The 16,903-nt window shown below is 47.2% G+C and overlaps 1 protein-coding gene and 1 pseudogene across 10 annotated transcripts in view; one reads left to right on the top strand and one right to left on the bottom strand.

Moving 5' to 3' along the window:
- SYTL3 (synaptotagmin like 3) overlaps positions 1–16,903 on the bottom strand; it is a 113,848-nt gene that overhangs the window by 40,004 nt on the left and 56,941 nt on the right. For 7 of the 10 annotated variants that reach the window (XM_023206047.2, XM_023206046.2, XM_023206043.2 and 4 more), the window contains 3 exons: positions 16,599–16,677; positions 12,083–12,207; positions 4,587–4,721 (listed from right to left, as the gene is read on the bottom strand). In XM_023206047.2, the coding sequence (XP_023061815.2) occupies positions 4,587–4,721; positions 12,083–12,207; positions 16,599–16,677 (339 nt within the window). The remainder of the gene's footprint in view (positions 1–4,586; positions 4,722–12,082; positions 12,208–16,598; positions 16,678–16,903) is intronic. The other 3 variants (XM_023206049.2, XM_023206051.2, XM_023206050.2) reach the window with 3 other exon arrangements.
- LOC111538582 lies at positions 3,430–4,501 on the top strand (annotated as a pseudogene).

Below are 16,903 nucleotides of genomic sequence, written 5' to 3'. Positions count from 1 at the left end.
AATGCAGTGAAGCAAAAAAAAAAAAAAAACCCTCCACTGGGCATGGTGGCTCATGCCTGTAATCCCAGCACTTTGGGAGGCCAAGATGGGAGGATTGCTTAAGCCAAGACCTCAACTCTACAAAAAAATAAATAAATTAGCCAGGCATGGTGGGACATGCCTGTCGTCCCAGCTACTTGGGAGGCTGAGGAAGGAGGATCACTTGGACCTGGGAGGTCAAGGTTGCAGTGAGCCATGATCGCATCACTGTCCTCCAGCATGGGTGACAAAGCAAGACTCTTGTCTTAAAAAAAAAAAGAAGGGCTGGGCGCAGTGGCTCATGCCTTTAATCCCAGCACTTCGGGAGACCAAGGTGAGCAGAGCACCTGAGGTCAGGAGTTCGAGACCAGCCTGGTCAACATGGTGAAACCACATCTCTACTAAAAATACAAAAATTAGCCGGGCATGGTGGCGTGGCCCTGTAATCCCAGCTCGAGAGGCTGAGGCAGGAGAATCTCTTGAACCCCGGAGGTGGAGGTTGCAGTGAGCCAAGATCATATCCCTGCACTCCAGCCTGGGCGACAAAGCGAGACTCCTCAAAAAAAATAAAGAACTCAAATGCCCATTTCCCTGATGAGGATTCCAATGTTGAGAGGGTTTCTGCAATTGTCTAAGGTCATATAAGATCTGAAAGAACCATGACTATTGCTATGATTTGAATGTTTATGTCCCCTCCAAAATTCAAATGTTGAAACATTTTAATTTTAATTTTTGTTTTACAAATGAAAGTAAAGTACACTTGGAAAGGGTCTAAGCTGGCAACTTGAAAGATCCAAGTGTTCACATGTTGAAACGTAATCGCCAATGTGATAGTATGAAGAGATGGGGCCTCTGGGAGCTGATCCAGTCATGAGGATGGGGCTCTAGTGAATGGGATTCAGGCCTTTATAAAAGAGGATGCACACAGCACTGGACCGTCTTTCCCTTTCATCCTTTTCACCATGTGAGGAAGACACTTAGACGGAGCCATCTATGAGCCACAGACCACCAGACATCAGTCCTGCCCATGCCTTGATATCTTGAACTTCCCAGTGTCTAGGACCATGAAAAATAAATTTCTATTGTTTATAAATTACCCAGTCTGTGGTATTTTGCTATAGCAACATGGATGGACTAATACAACTGTTAATTGAAGCATCATGGCCCCTCATCCAAGAATCCATCTATTACACCATGCATCACAATTCTAGGCAAAAAGTTAACACTCACTGTTTTTTGTTTGCTTGTTTCTTTGTTTGTTTTTTGAGATGGAATCTCACTCCATCGCCCAGGCTGGAGTGCGGTGGCACAATCTTTGTTCACTGCAAGCCCCACCTCCTGGGTTCACGCCATTTACTTGCCTCAGCCTCCAGAGTAGCTGGGACTACAGGCACCTGCCACCACGCCCAGCTAATATTTTATGTTTTTTTTTTTTAGTAGAGATGAGGTTTCACCATGTTAGCCAGGATGGTCTCGATCTCCTGACCTCGTGATCCACCTGCCTCAGGCTCCCAAAGTGCTGGGATTACAGGCGTGAGCCACCGCGCCCAGCCTCAATGTTTTTTAATAAACAAATGAATGAACGAATGAATTAAAATGCCTACCTATACACAGAGAATACATTTAAGACATCACAAAGCAATCTTGAAAAAGAAGAACCAAATTGGAAGACTTATAATACCCAACTTCAAGACTTACTACAAAGATACAGTACTCAGGATAGTGTGGTCTTGGCATAAGGATAGACGAGGAGATCACTGGAACAGAACAGAGAGTCCATAAGGAAGCCACACTTATGTGGTTATTTGATTTCCAGCCAAGATGCCAAAGTCACTGGGGGATATAATAGCCTCCCCCCCCCTTTTTTTTTTAAACAAATGGTACTAGATTAACCAAATATCCACATGGAAAGAAATGAGCCCCAATCTCTACCTTACACCATTCACCCACACACAAAACATAATGAGCTGGAGTACAGGCCTGAACATAAAAACTAAACTTTTCTAAACTTCTAGATGAAAACATAGGAGAGTATCTTCATGACTTGTGGATGGATAAGACCCAGACTTAACTGTAAAAGAACGTGCTGCCAAATCAGACTTCATCAAAATTAAAAACACACAAAATCAAAAGACACCAATATTTATTATTACTCTCTATATGTATGAAAATGTTTACAGTAAGATGTAGAAAAGAAAACCACTCTCAAAGTATAGCAAGGGTTTTCCCAAATCCCAGCCTAAGTAAAATATCACTTCCAAGTTCTATTGTCACATTCCAGTTTCTCTCACAAGGGCGGCAGCTCATCCCTCCCCTTGTCTACTGATGTCATAACCATCCCGCACATATGAAGAGTACTTGGGGCTGGGGCCAGTGGCTCATGCCTGTAATCCCAGCTACTTGGGAGGCTGAGGCAGAATTGCCTGAACCCAGGAGGCAGAGGTTGTGGTGAACTGAGATCGCACCACTGCACTCCAGCCTGGGTGACAGAGGGAGACTTCATTCCCCCCCCCCAAAAAAGTACTTGGATGAGGTGCACACATCAGAACAGCCATGGGAGGTGGGTGGGTAGTCTCAAGGCCTGGTGGGTGAAGATTCCTTCCACAATACTTTTCCAGCCAGGCCCTGCTATGTCCATCCTTGTAAGGTAAAAACCTCAGAAGGATGCCTTCTTCCTAATAAAGCCTCATGGCTGAACACTTGTTTGACCCATTTAAAAGGAAGAATGAAAGTTCTAGGCCAGGTGCGGTGGCTCATGCCTGTAATCCCAGCACTTTGAGATGTCAAGGCAGGCAGATCAGTTGAGGTCAAGAGTTCGAAACCAGCCTGGCCAACATGGTGAAACTTGTCTCTACTAAAAATACAAAAATTAGCCAGACGTGGTGGTGGTGGGCACCTGTAATCCCAGCTACTCAGGAGACAGGCAAGAGAATTGCTTGAACTGGGAGGTGGAGGCTGCAGTGAGCTGAGATGGCACCAGCCTGCACTCTGGCCTGTGCAACAGAGCAAGACTCCATCTCAAAAAATAAAGAAAGAAAGAAAATTAAAACAAAGAAAGTTCAGCCGGGCGCAGTGGCTCACGCCTGTAATCCCAGCACTTTGGGAGGCCAAGGCGGGTGGATCATGAGGTCAGGAGATTGAGACCATCCTGGCTAATACGGTGAAACCCTGTCTCTACTCAAAATACAAAAAAATTAGCCGGGCGTGGTGGCGGGCGCCTGTAGTCCCAGCTACTTGGGAGGCTGAGGCAGGAGAATGGTGTGAACCCAGGAGGCGGAGCTTACAGTGAGCCGAGATTGCACCACAGCACTCCAGCCTGGGCAACAGAGCGAGACTCTGTCCCAGAAAAAAAAAAAAAAAGAAAGTTAGTTCAACCTAGGAACACGATGTTAACAGAAGAGATCTGTCATTATGCAAACAGTACAGCACTCTGAATAAACACTGAAAACAGCTCTCGTCTCAAGGAACCCAGGCCTTGTGTCACAGTATGGGAAATTAGATGCTGGGGAAAACAGCGCTGTATGAACGAAGACTTCCAGCCAGCCACTGATCTCTTTGGACCCATTGCTTTGCATTCCCGATCATATTAGGACCCTTCCCATCCAGAGGCTCCCCAAGACTTTGAACAGTTCTTCAGTGGCCCTTACAGAAAGACACTCTCTCCAGACAAATGCAGTATTTGTATTCGGTCCACTGGATCTCTAGGAAACAGCAGAATTGTCAGTGAAGAATCTATTAAATGGCTCAAAGCTTACTGTGAGGGATATTTCTATGGCTTGACAGCAAAACTCCTAGAACTGGTTCCTGTTTCTGCAATGAGGTGTTCCTTTAGAGTCAATGATAACTCACAAACAAAGTCTGCAAGTTCATGCAGGGGACATCGTGAAGTTCTTAAAAAAGAAGAAACCTGAAAATGCCTGTCAATAACAATGATTGATCTTTACCTAGGAGACTCCTGAAACTTTGTCTTTGGACAGCTCTCTTTGACAGATGGTGTAGGGATATTCAGCTTTGTTAAGCATGGCAGTGATTTTTATAGCTTGTGCTATGAAGGCAAAGAGAGGAAGTGCCAGAAAACATCTTCAACCGACTATTCAATTTTTGATAACTATTACATTCTGGAAAGAACTAGTGTTTCAGTACATTGAGCCCATAAGATTTTAACCCATGAGACTGGACACACACATGGAATGTGACACTGTTGGTAGCTTCCATGCCTAACACAAGGCTCCAACCACCTGGAAGAAGCTGACCGGTGCCCTCTCGCCCTATCTGTTTACACGAGTTGCAGAGTGCTACTGACTTCAGCATTGCAGAAGGCTACAGAGCACTGGTGGAGTGGATTGATAATGAATCTGCTGACACACCTGGAGTAACTCCAAACAACAGGCCTGAGGATAATGCGACTTTACCAAAACCTGTGGAAGCCTTATAAGGAATGGAAGGATGGATAATAAAATGCCTTGCCATTCTCCAAAAATAAGGACCTTCAAACAGGAGTAATTGAAATAAATACTTGTACATTATGCTTTCAAACAAACAAACAAAAGAGCTGGAATGAAACTCACATGTCTAAAACCTCCAGAGAATACGGCACTGGGCGCCGGACTGGATGGGAGATTCTGTTGCTTCAAAATAGGGTTAGTAGAGCATTTGGGATCCTCTTGATTGAGAGGTTTCAGAATATCTGGTGCACTGACCTTCTGGAGAAGGAAAAACAAAAATTAATATTATAGTCTCCATCCCTGTGTGGTTTTGTTCCAATGTGGTGACTTCAGCAAGCATCTATTACTTGATGTTACTAATACGTAAACTTCTGAGTAGGAGGACACACTTGCATTTGGTATATGCGTGTGCGCGCACACACACACATGCACACGCACGCACACACACGCACGCACACACACACGCATACAGGGCCCAGAGACAGACAACATCCAGCTTTGGGATAGTCGTGAACAGTAATGGGTAGATTACTCGTGGATTAGTAAAAGTCTTAAAGAAGTCCAAATTTTAGCCTTAATAAATGGTCCTGGCATTTAATCACTTGTTATATAATAACTGGCCTGATAAGCAGAGTTTTAGCTCTAAGATGCTTATAAAAAGGGAACATCAAAATATGTCTCTAAATTTTCTAAAAATACTTTGCTAATTGTTGACACTTCTTTATTTTTTCTTTCTTTTTTTGAGATGGAGTCTTGCTCTGTCACCCAGGCTGGAGGCTGGAGAGCAATGGCACAATCTTGGCTCACTGCAGCCTCCATCTCTCAGGTTCAAGCAATTCTCCTGCCTCAACCTCCCAAGTAGCTGAAACTACAGGCATGTGCCACCACACTGGCTAGTTTTTGTATTTTTAGTAGGGATGGGGTTTCACCATGTTGGTCAGGCTGACCTCAAACTCCTGACCTCAAGTGATCCACCTGCCTCAGCCTCCCAGAGTGCTGGGATTCCAGGCGCAAGCCACCGCGCACAGCCAAGCTGACACTTCTGTGATGTATACAGCTGTGTTTTCCAATATGGTAGTCACTAGCCACACATGACTACTCAAACTTAAATTAGTTGAGATCAAACAAAATTAACTTCTTAGTTGCACTAGACCCATTTCAAATGCTCAGTGACCACATGCAGCCATGGTCATCGTTTGGACAGCTCACATAAAGATCATTCCCATCCCTGCAGAAAGTTCCATCGGACAGTGAGTTCCATCGGGCAGTGCCCGTAGAGCGCAATAAACACAACGGGCAAGGTGGGAAAACCTCTTAATGGCTGAAAATACCAACTGTCCAAGTGGAGACTTTAGTTTTTGGTGCTGGGTTGGAAGCAGAACTCAGAAATACAACAGTTGCCCCATAGTCATAATTTTCAGGAAGAAAAAACTAAGTGAAAATACGACCAAACAAATGAAAGAAAAGATTACCTCCGCTTTATTATGTTCTGCATCCCCAGAATGCCAACGTAATTCCTACATACATTTATTTGTTAGGCAGCACTATATTTGCGCCACCACGTGAAATTCTAGCGGCTGGTAGAAGGGGAAGAAGAGAGGAGAAAGAGGAGAAGATGAAACGTCCATCCTCGAAGGGCTCACTAGCTAGTAGGAAGACAGAGACACCATTCAAATGGAAGCACCAGCCAGGTCAATGGCAAAGAAGCCAGGGACAGTTTCTTCAGCATGCAAGCCTCTAGGATGGTCTTCAGTGGGGTTGCAGTTATCCGAGAGGATGCTGAGGCTGGCTGGGGTAAGCCTGAGAGGGAAGGCCTTCCACCTGGAGCAGCTGGTGATGGTTAAACAGAAAGCACATCCTAGACCTGCAGACACGTGGACACAGATCACGAACACAGGGGATGTGCGATGTTGTCTGAGGGGACACTAACAGTGTGACAGAAGTGTCCATCAAAGCCACAGTGAAGGAGCCAGAGGCTGGAAGAGCCAGCAAATCCAATGAGAGGGGTTCAAGAATGAAGGTGTGCCAAACAGGGGAAAAAGTAGGAGAAAAAGCTTACCTGCAGTTAAAGAAAGGCACATTTTAAGTAACTGCCCATTATATTGGCAAATGTTAAAAATTATAAAGTTGAGTGTTTTACAGATGAAGAGTCCTGGAGATGGATGGTGGTGATGGGAATGTTAAAAATTATAAAGTTGAGTTTTACTAGATGAAGAGAATCCTAGAGATGGATGGTGGTGACAGGTGCAGAACATTAGGAATGTTTTCAATGCTATTAACTATATACTTAAAATGGCGTAGATGGTAAGTCTTACGTGTATTTTACTATAATAAACATTTTGAGAAAAAAAAAAAGGTACAAAGTTGAGTGTTGGTAAGAGTGCTGGAAAACAGGTCACTGTCCTGTCAGTGGTCAGGTAAACTGAGTCAACCTCAGTGGAGGGCAACTTGGCAGCATGAACTAAAAGCCCTAAAAAGTAGCTGTTAGGCCAGGCATAGTGGCTCATACCTGTAATCCCAGCACTTTGGGAGGCTAAGGCAGGCGGATCACGAGGTCAGGAGATCGAGACCATCCTGGCCAACACGGTGAAACCCCGTCTCTACCAAAAATACAAAAATTAGCCAGGCGTGGTGGCACGTGCCCATAGTCCCAGCTACTCAGGAGGCTGAGGCAGGAGAATCACTTGAACCTGGGAGGCGGAGGTTGCAGTGAGCCGAGATCGCGCCACCACACTCTAGCCTGGGCAACAGAGCAAGACTCCGTCTAAAAAAAAAAAGGAAGAAAAAAGTAGCTGTTAAAAAGGAATAGCTGGCCGGGTACAGCGGCTCACGCCTGTAATCCTAGCACTTTGAGGGGCTGAGGGGGGCAGATCACCTGAGGTTAGAAGTTCAAGACCAGCCTGGCCAACATGGTGAAACCCTGTCTCTACTAAAAATACAAAAATTAGCTGGGCGTGGTGGCGCATGCCTGTAGTCCTAGCTACTTAGGAGGCTGAGACAGGAAAATGGCTTGAACCCAGGAGGAGGAGGTTGCAGTGAGCCGAGATCACTCACTCCACTGCCAGCCTGGGTGACAGAGCGGGACTCTATCTCAAAAAAGAAAAAAAAAAGAAAGAAAATCTTCTTCCTCCACCTCTGTCCTCAGTTCCCCCCTCCAGAGATAGCCCCTGCTGATGGTTTTTAGGCATTCTTCCTGTTTAACAGGTGCATGTTTTTATGGCTAATATAGGTCAATACTGTACATTCATAACACATACAATAAAATCCCAGTGGAACGCACAAGAGAGGAGAGGTAAGAATTCACTTATTGAAGAATCCTGGCCCAGATGCTTAAGTGAGCATTTTTGAAGGGGTGTTTGCAGAATATGTGGTTCAAACTTAACAGTCAGAGAAGCGGTGTGGAAAAGATCCTGAGCTGTTTTCTCAGTTAACATCCCCAAGTCACCGCGTGATTTTAAGGCAGGAGGATCCCTTGAGCCCAGGAGTTCAAGACCAGTCTGGGCAACATGGTAAAACCCTATCTCCAGAAAAAATACAAAAATTAGCTGGGTGGAATGGTGCACCCTTGTAGTCCCAGCTACTTGGGGGTGCGGAGGTGGGAGGATCACCTGAGCCCAGGAGGTTGAGGCTGCAATGAGCTGGGTTCGCACCACTACACTCCAGCCTGGGTGACAAAGACAGACCCTGTCTCCAAAAAAAAAAAAAAAAAAAGTTATCCACTACTTCTGTGCCATTTGCAAGGTGGATACCAACATCCCCCACTTCTAAAGCAGGGGCACCGTGTTCTATAATTAACGTTGACAAGATGCTCCAACATGCTCTGATGAAAATGAGAGGAATTTTGGTGAGCTCCCCAGCTAAGGCATACGTAACTGCAATATGACAAATGTTCTATTTAAAGATGTACTCCTGGGCCACACACGGTGGCTCACACCTGTAATCCCAGCACTTTGGGAGGCTAAGGCAGGCAGATCGAATTGAGCTCAAGAGTTTGAGACTAGCCTAGGCAACACAGCGAAACCCCATTTCTACTAAAAATCCAAAAATTAGCTAGGTATGGTGGTGCATGCCTGTAATCCCATCCACTCAAGAGGCTGAGGCATGAGAATCATGAACTGGAGAGGGAGAGGTTGCAGTGAGTCAAGATTGTGCCACTGCACTCCAGCCTGGGCAACAGAATGAGACTCTGTCTCAAACATAAATAAAAATGAGTAAATAGAGATGTACTCCTTATATTTTAACCCAATAGTTATTTAGCATTTATAAATCATACTATCAAAGATGAGTACTTTATAAATATTTGGTTAAATTGTCCCTTAAAACAGCCATATCGGGCTGGGTGTGGTGGCTCACACCTGTAATCCTGGCACTTTGGGAGGCCTAGGTGGGAGGATTGCTTGAGCCCAGGAGTTTGAGACCAGCCTGGGCAACATAGTGAGACCCCACGTCTACCAAAAATAAAAATTAAAAAAAATCAGCCAGACATGGTGCCATATGCCTGTAGTCTCAGCTACTTGGGAGGCTGAAGTGGGAGGATCACTTAAGCATAGGCGATCAAGGCTACAGCCACCCATGACAGCACCATTGCACTCCAGCCTGGGCAAGAGAGCGAGACTTGGTCTCAAAACAAAACAAAGAAACCAACCCAGCTACATCCTCAATTAAGGTGGGGAGAGAGAAGGCCTGTAGAAAGTTGGAAGCATGTCCTGCCAAGGGCATGGCTGAGAAGTGGACGCAGGCATAACAATGTCTACTTAGATGGGCTCTCCCCGCACCGTCTCCCCTGTACCCCACCACTTCTATCCCTGAGCTCCCAGAGCCCATCAGACAACCCTGGCCAGGCTCTGGGCCATGTGCATGTGCAGCAGGGGAGGGGGTGTGCCGAGGACTTACGGGCCATCCTCATGCAGAACACCACAAGCCCAGCCTGTGGTGCGCGGGATGTGCCACCACACAGCACATCATGGTGTAAATGGGAAATACATCCCACACCTCAGGGGCATGGGCAGGGTGTGGCTGGTCTCTGGAGCAGGCTCCACCTAGCTCTTGGTCATCTCTTTGTCCCAGTGTCCCCGTCTTCAATGGGGACAGGAACAGTACAAACTTCATAGGGCTGTCTTAAGGATCACAAAGGCTAAATACCTCTGAGGGGCATTATGCTGAGAATAATGCCAGGCATCTGGTTAACCCTCAGTCAGTGTTAGACTCTGAGTGGTTTCCTGTGACTCAGGCGAGTAAGAGAATTACTCATACTTCCACAATCCCCTTTCTGAACCCTCTTTCTTCAGCGGTCCTCAGGAGTTCAGAATTCAGAGTCAAATCCTGAGTTTGCTCCTGGCTCTATCTTTCATTCAGTATGTGACATTAGGCATGTTGGTTAACCTCTCACTGAAATTCAGGTTCTTTATATATATATATATTATATATATATATTTTATATATTTTTTTTTCTGTCATCCAGGCTGGAGTGCAGTGGCATGATCTCGGCTTACTGCAACCTCCACCTCCTAGGTTCAAGCGATTCTCCTGCCTTGGCCTCCTCAGTAGTTGGGATCACAGGCACCTGCCATCATGCCTGGCTAATTTTTGTATTTTTAGTAGAGACAAGGTTTTACCATGTGGGCCAGGCTGGTCTTGAACTTTTGACCTCAGGTGATCCACCCACCTCAGCCTCCCAAAGTGCTGGGATTACAGGCGTGAGCCATGGTGCCTGGCCAATTTTTAAAATTTTTATTATTATTATTATTTGAGACAGGGTTTCACTCTGTCACCCAGGCTGGAGTGCAGTGGTGCAACCACGGCTTACTGCAGCCTTGACCTCCCGGCTCAAGAGATCCTACCACTTCAGTCTCCTGAGTAGCTGGGATTATAGACATGCGCCACCACATCTGGCTAATATTTGTATTTTTGTAGAGACAAGGTTTCCGTATGTTGCCCAGACTGGTCTCAAACTCCTTGGCTCGAGCAATCTGCCCACCTCGGCTTCCCAAAGTGCTGGGATTACAGGCATGAGCTACCAGGCTCAGCCGATCTTTATCATGGGAGTAACAATATCTATCACAGTATTTTTGTAAGCATTAAATGTGATAAAGTAGGTAAGAAAAAATGCTGCCACCATGTGTGGAACACAGGGCTTCATAAGCGGCTGCTAACCCTCCCCTCTGCCTGTTTCACTAGGAGAAGGAGTGATCCCCGGAGGGAGTTCAGATGGCGCTTCTGTAGACCCTGGGAAGCTGGCAGCAGCTGACACTTGTGTTATAGAATTTCAAACACCTGCCAAATACATTTCAAACCGTCTAGACACCTCACTCCTAAAGTGTGGTCTGAGAACTTCACAGCATAGACTTCGCCAGATCCCAGGAGCTCACCAAAAATGCATCTGCAGCTCCTCATCTCACGTCCACCCCGCAGCTACTGATTCGGAATCTGCATTTTAAGACCCCCAGTGACTCCCATACTCATAAGAGCTGGGAATCACTGCCCCAGAGTTCAGTCCTCTTTTGGCTATACAACCTTTGGCATGTGACTTAATCTCTCTAAGCCTCCATTTCTTTACACGTAAAATGAGGTTGCATGCAATACCTACCCTAGAGGGTGGTTATGAAGATAAAATGAGATAGTTTAGTTAAGCTTTTAGTACAGAGTCCAGCACATCATAGTAAATGCTGGCAATTTAGATCAAATATTTAGATGACTTAGATAGCAAATCAAGATACTATATTATCTCATTAGATGTTTACAAAACCTTGTGCTGTGGACACAACAGGTATTAATTATCATCTTCATTTTATAGAGGGGCACACAGGCTTGAGTGGGAGGCAAGACGTGAACTCTCAAGAGGCTGTGTGCAAGTTCCAGCAGGAGAGGGGGACTGACCTCACACCCTCGCCTAATGGGCAGTCTGTCTGGGGACAGCTTGAGTGGAGTCCACAGCAGCAGAGAAGGGACACCAGTTCTGTCCAGCCTACCAGGGCAGTCACATCAACTCTACAAGCAACAGCTACTGGAACCCGCCCAGCCAAGGCACCTCAGCTGAACTAGAATGCAGGTTTTCCGATTCCAAGGTTGGCTTTCTCTCATACCCGAAGCATTCACTCCAGGCTGGGTTAGTCCTGGTGGGAAGGTGGAATAATTATTTCCCTAGAAGCCTTTACTAGGGAAGCTCTAACTTGTGGTGTGGACAGCGGGGGAAGAGCGCCCCACAGGTTTTATGTTTTCAATGGTTTCCATCAGAGGCCAGGACAGATTTTAACCAGAGGCTGCTGGTCTTGCAGACTCAAGGGCTAAGTCGGCAGGTGTGGGCCCTGCAGGAAGCCCTTGGGCTTTGGTGCAGCCTTGAAGCCCGCAGGGAGCTCTGTGGACACAGAGGAGCCTTAGGGGCTTGTGATTAGGTGGAAGCCTTTCCCTGTACTAAAGAGTTTTCCAGACTGACCTTGAATCCTGACCTGCCTTGGGCCAGGCCTGCCCAGATAGAAGCGCTGACTGGTAATTATGCTTTTCTGATGGCTGTTTTTCCATAAAACCAAAGAGAACATAAATCTACAGAGAAGGCAGGCTAGAAAGTTCTGGAAGACAACATGAAGGTGAACAGTGTGGAGGCCTTGTGGGGCTCAGGGTACCCTGGTGGTGACGTTGACCGCAGTGTCAGACTGGCTCCGTCTCTCTGTCTGGCCCGCACACTGCCCAGAGCCCGTGGCAAGAAGATGCTTCTCAGAGGCCATGTCATTCTGGGATTTGGAGAGCTCTAAAAGGCAAACACAAGGGTTGACAGGTGGGAACACGCAGCTTTGCTGAGACTTGTGGGAGCCTCTTCTGGGGTTCCCTGAACCCACAGACAGTGGGTCCCAAGGTCCCAAGAGGCAAAGTGCATGGAGTAGCAAGGGTGGCACATCCCTCACCAAGTGCAGAGGCGTCAGGAGGGTGAGCAGACAGTGTGCTGGATCAGGGCAGGAAAGGGCTGGCTTCTTTCAAGGTCCCGCTGTGGTCACCTGGGCCATAGTCAGGGTGAGGTGAAGGGAAATCGTCCACCCAAGCTCCCCTGCATTCCAGGTCACACATATGTGTGTACACTCGTCCAAACACGAAGGTGGCAGCCTACCAAACAAGCTGGCTTTCTAGGGATTCCTTACAAAGATGTTACAACTTAACACCATTTCTTGTGACTCTCTGAAGTGAGGTAAAAATAAGATTTGGGGTGTCCTCATAACAATTATAGTAAGCAAATCCTGGAAAGATGACTATAAACAAATTTGCTTTTACAGGGTAATAGTGGTCTAGAATAAAGATGAATAAAGTTCGAAGGAAGGAAGCCACACACAGAAGTGACAGAACCACCATGAAGATGGTTTCATTTTCCCTTGAGACCCCCATTCCTCCAAACGAGGACCTTAAAACCGTCTCTAGATCTGTGCTGTCTGGTAGAGAGATAACGCAAGTCACACGTATTATTTTAAATTTTTATAGTAGCCACATTTAAAAAGTTAAAAAAAAAAAAACAGGTAAAATTAACTCTATTTTATTTATTTATTTATTTATTTATTTTTGAGATGGAGTCTCACTCTGTTGCCCAGACTGGAGTGCAATGATGCGATCTCAGCTCACTGCAACCTCTGCCTCCTGGGTTCAAGTGATTCTTGTGTCTCAGCCTCCCAAGTAGCTGGGATTACAGGTGTGTGTCACCACACCTGGCTAATTTTTGTATTTTCAGTAGAGACAGGGTTTCACCATGTTGGCTGGGCTGGTCTCGAACTCCTGAGCTCAAGATATCCACCCACCTTGGCCTCCCAAAGTGCTGGGATTACAGGCTTGAGCCCGGCCAAATTAATTTTAATTCTATATTTAGTTTAACACAATATATCCAAAATATTAAAACATGTCATCAATATTAAAGTTATCCATGAAATATTTTACTTTTGTTGGATTCCAAGCCTCTGAAACCCAGTGTGTTCACTTTGGTAGTGCATCTTGCAGCCATATTTCAGGGGCTCATAAGCGACACGTGGTTAGAGGCTACTGCAATGGACAGCGTGGCTCTCGACCTCCCTGGCTGGCTTTGGATCCACTCCTTGGGATGTTATTGCATGAATCCTCTATCCTCTCGCTATTTATGGGTTCTCTCCCGCCTGCACTGCCCAGGAGTGAGTCCTGCAGTGACTCTTTTCTCTAGAGAGGGAAATTCAACACACACTCCCCGAAACTGCTGGGGTGTCCAGCTTTTCCACCAGGATGCCTCCTAGCCTCCCCTGATAGCAATGCCATCCCCACATCCTCAAGGTGACCATCGAGAAACACTGGGGTATCTTTCTAAGGCCAGCAGCTCCCAAGGTACTAGCACGTACCAGATCCTCAAAGTGGACAAAGTAAAGGACACGCTCAGATGGCCCATCCCAGTCTGGGCTGTGACGCTGTGAGGGGCTCTAATTTCTAACCCCTTAGGAGGAACTGGTCCCCCAGCAATCTCTTCGTGCCCACCCTAAAGCCTGGGCCTATATGATGGGTCATTTAAAGTTCACAGACAAGGGGAGAGGACGAGCCTTCTTGAGAAATTTGGGCCCTAAGAAATAGGCGTATAGGTTAGTATTATTAGGGAACAAAGGATAAGGAAGAGAAAGAAATGCAGATTGCTTCTGAGCAAGACCAGTTTTCTCATTTCCTCTTCCCCCTTCTAAGGGGGACTACAAAGCTGTTATCTTCTAGAAATGTACTGATAATACACAGAGCTGCGGTCACTCATTTCCTCCCGCTGCTTTGACTTCGTTGGGCAGCTTCAGCAGCTAGAGGTTGTAATTCTGGGTCAGCTTTCAAAACCCCTCAGGGGCAAGGCCACCCTTCAGCACCTGGGCCAGTGCAGAGTCTGGGGCCCTCCACAGCCCCTCCCCAAGGACCTCAGGTGCCAATCTGACTTCCTCCCCTGAGAATGAGGCTTCCCTCTGCACCCACTTCCGTGGGGAAACAGGCAGCCAAAAAGATAACAGGGGCACGAGAAGAGGAGCTCAAAATCCAAAGAAATAGGAGTTAGCGCCTACAGGACGCTACGTGTCCTGTGGCAGAGACGGGAGAAAGGCATGTGTGTGGTCACGTGTCCTGTTCCTGCAGAACCAGGGGAAGCACTTGGGAAAGGTCAGGGGCAAAGCACCACCCCCAGGAACCAGAAAGCTGGGGTTTTCTATCTCTGCCTCTGGGCAGGGGGTGAGGGTGGGTGGAGAGATCAGGGAAGTGGGGGTGGGGTGGGGGAGTGGGTGCTGCGATGTGTGTGTGTGTGTGTGTGTGTGTGTGTGTGTGTGTGTGTGTGTGTATAGGTTATGCGGTTTCAGTCAGCTTCCCACATCTGAGAAGGGATGCTTGCTGCTTTGCTCTTGTGAATTCCCCCACATCTCACCCAGGGACTAGCTCTAGTCGTCCACCTGGGTATTTCACTGGTTAGCCTCAAGTGTGTGAGCAGGTACACAGGCCAGGCTATGGGGTGGCCGTCTGACAGCTGTGAGCATATCCAATGCACCTGTGTGTAGGGCTGGGAGCGTCCAGAAGGCGCGTGTGTGCTGACCTGTGTGTCCCACCTCTCTGGATTTCGGTGGCTGAGGGATGACAGGGTCGGGGCTAACTCCAAGGCACTGATTCCACAGTGGCAGTGGTGGGAGACAATTCACAGAAGCCACATAGATTTGGAGAAGGGCTGTGCATCTAGAAAGACATACAGGGAAGGGTGGACTAGCACCTACTGGGGTGTGGGTGGGAAAATAGCACCAACAAGAGAACAGGCAGCCAGGAGAGCTGGAAAACGCGTTCCAGGCCGAGGGGCACAGAGCGGGGGTACTGTCAGAGAGCACAGCAGGGTGGGAGCAGTGATTTTTAAGCACCAAGTGCTCTTAGCAAACAGGCTCATGAAATTCAGCTGCTTCTCCCTCTGAACAAGGAAGGAACAGACCATTGCATGAGACAGTCGCTGTTTCCGTTCATCGGAAGAGCAGTGCTCTGATGTCCATTGTCATCGTGTGACAGCTGAAGCAGGGCTCATGAGGAATATGGACAACTAATTAAAGTTATATAAAGAGACTGTCTCAGAGCCAAGTGCAGCACTGAGACCATCTGCATGCAACTGCAGAAAAGGGGATGATGAAGAGAAGCTGAGCAGAAACACAGTGAAAGAGAAATCCATGCCTAAGGACACTTGAGCCCACTAAGGACATTTTCTAAACACCTGATCAGCCCTGGGCATCTTAGGAGGCATGAAAAGGAGTCTGTCCTCTGGGACTTGCATTTTAAGATAAATAGAGAAAAAAGTATCTGAACAGAGAGAACACTGAAAGACAAAAGATGCCAAGTGGAAGTGGTTTTGGGTTATGTGCACCGGAAAATCACAGGATTAGTGCTAACCGAAGAAAATACATTTACCAAGGAGAAAAGGAGAAAGGTGAAGTAATTCCATGCAGATGATAGATATTGGGCCCCACTGGCCTGAAAGGTTCTGGTTTTAGATTCCCTGAAATTACATCTTTCTTTTCTTCTCTCTTTTTTTTTTCTTGAGATGGAGTCTTGCTCTGCTGCTAAGGCTGTAGTTCAGTGGTGTGATCTCGGCTCACTGCAACCTCCACCTCCTGGGTTCAAATGATTCTCCTGCCTCAGCTTCCGCAGTAGCTGGGATTACAGGCACCCGCCACCATGCCCAGCTAATTTTTGTATTTTTAGTGGAGACGGGGTTTCACCATGTTGGCCAGACTGGTCTCGAACTCCTGACCTCAAGTGATCCACCCACCTTGGCCTCCCAAAGTGCTGGGATGACAGGTGTGAGCCAGCAGGTCCAGCCCTGAAATTGTCTCTTCACGTTTTCTCTGTTGGTCCTCAGGGAAGTCTAAACTCCTTTGCCCATAACGCTGAGCTAGGCAGGTTTTGGCAGGAGTAGGGGAAACTGAGCCAGCCTTGTAGACTGAAATGGCATTTCCCTTCCCACAAGGAACCAGAGGCCTGCTCTGTTGGGAAAGAGGTGAAGGGTCAGGTGCTGTGGCTTTTCCCAGGGTCCAGAGACAAAGTGAGTGGCCTGAGGGACAGTGCCAACTGAGATCACCGGCCAGGCCCTAGCCAGTGGGCTCGGCTGGTCTGGAGGGTGGTGGGAAAACACATCATGAAGCATGCACTTACTTTTCACGTGGGTAGCAAGAGACAGAAACAAATTTTCCACGGACTTATTAAATCCTCTACACTGACCAAGTTCCTGTAACTAAAACAGAGACAGAAGGAGAGAATGAGAATTATGCTTGATGACTTGTGTTTGCCTCAGCAGCGTCCAGGTTGCCAGCCCCAAAATACTGGCATGTGGGTGTGTGGGCGTGAGTGTGGGTGTGTGGGCGTGAGTGTGGGTGTGTGGGCGTGAGTGTGGGTGTGGTGCTGGGGGTGCAGGTGGGCGTGGCTGTGTGCATACAGGCCTGGAGGGGGACAGCAGTCTT

Source organism: Piliocolobus tephrosceles, chromosome 5, assembly GCF_002776525.5.
Source record: "Piliocolobus tephrosceles isolate RC106 chromosome 5, ASM277652v3, whole genome shotgun sequence".
NCBI classification, from domain to species: Eukaryota; Metazoa; Chordata; class Mammalia; order Primates; family Cercopithecidae; genus Piliocolobus; species Piliocolobus tephrosceles.
The sequence above is the reverse complement of the archived record's forward strand: the minus strand, read 5'-3'. Positions and strand labels throughout refer to the sequence as shown.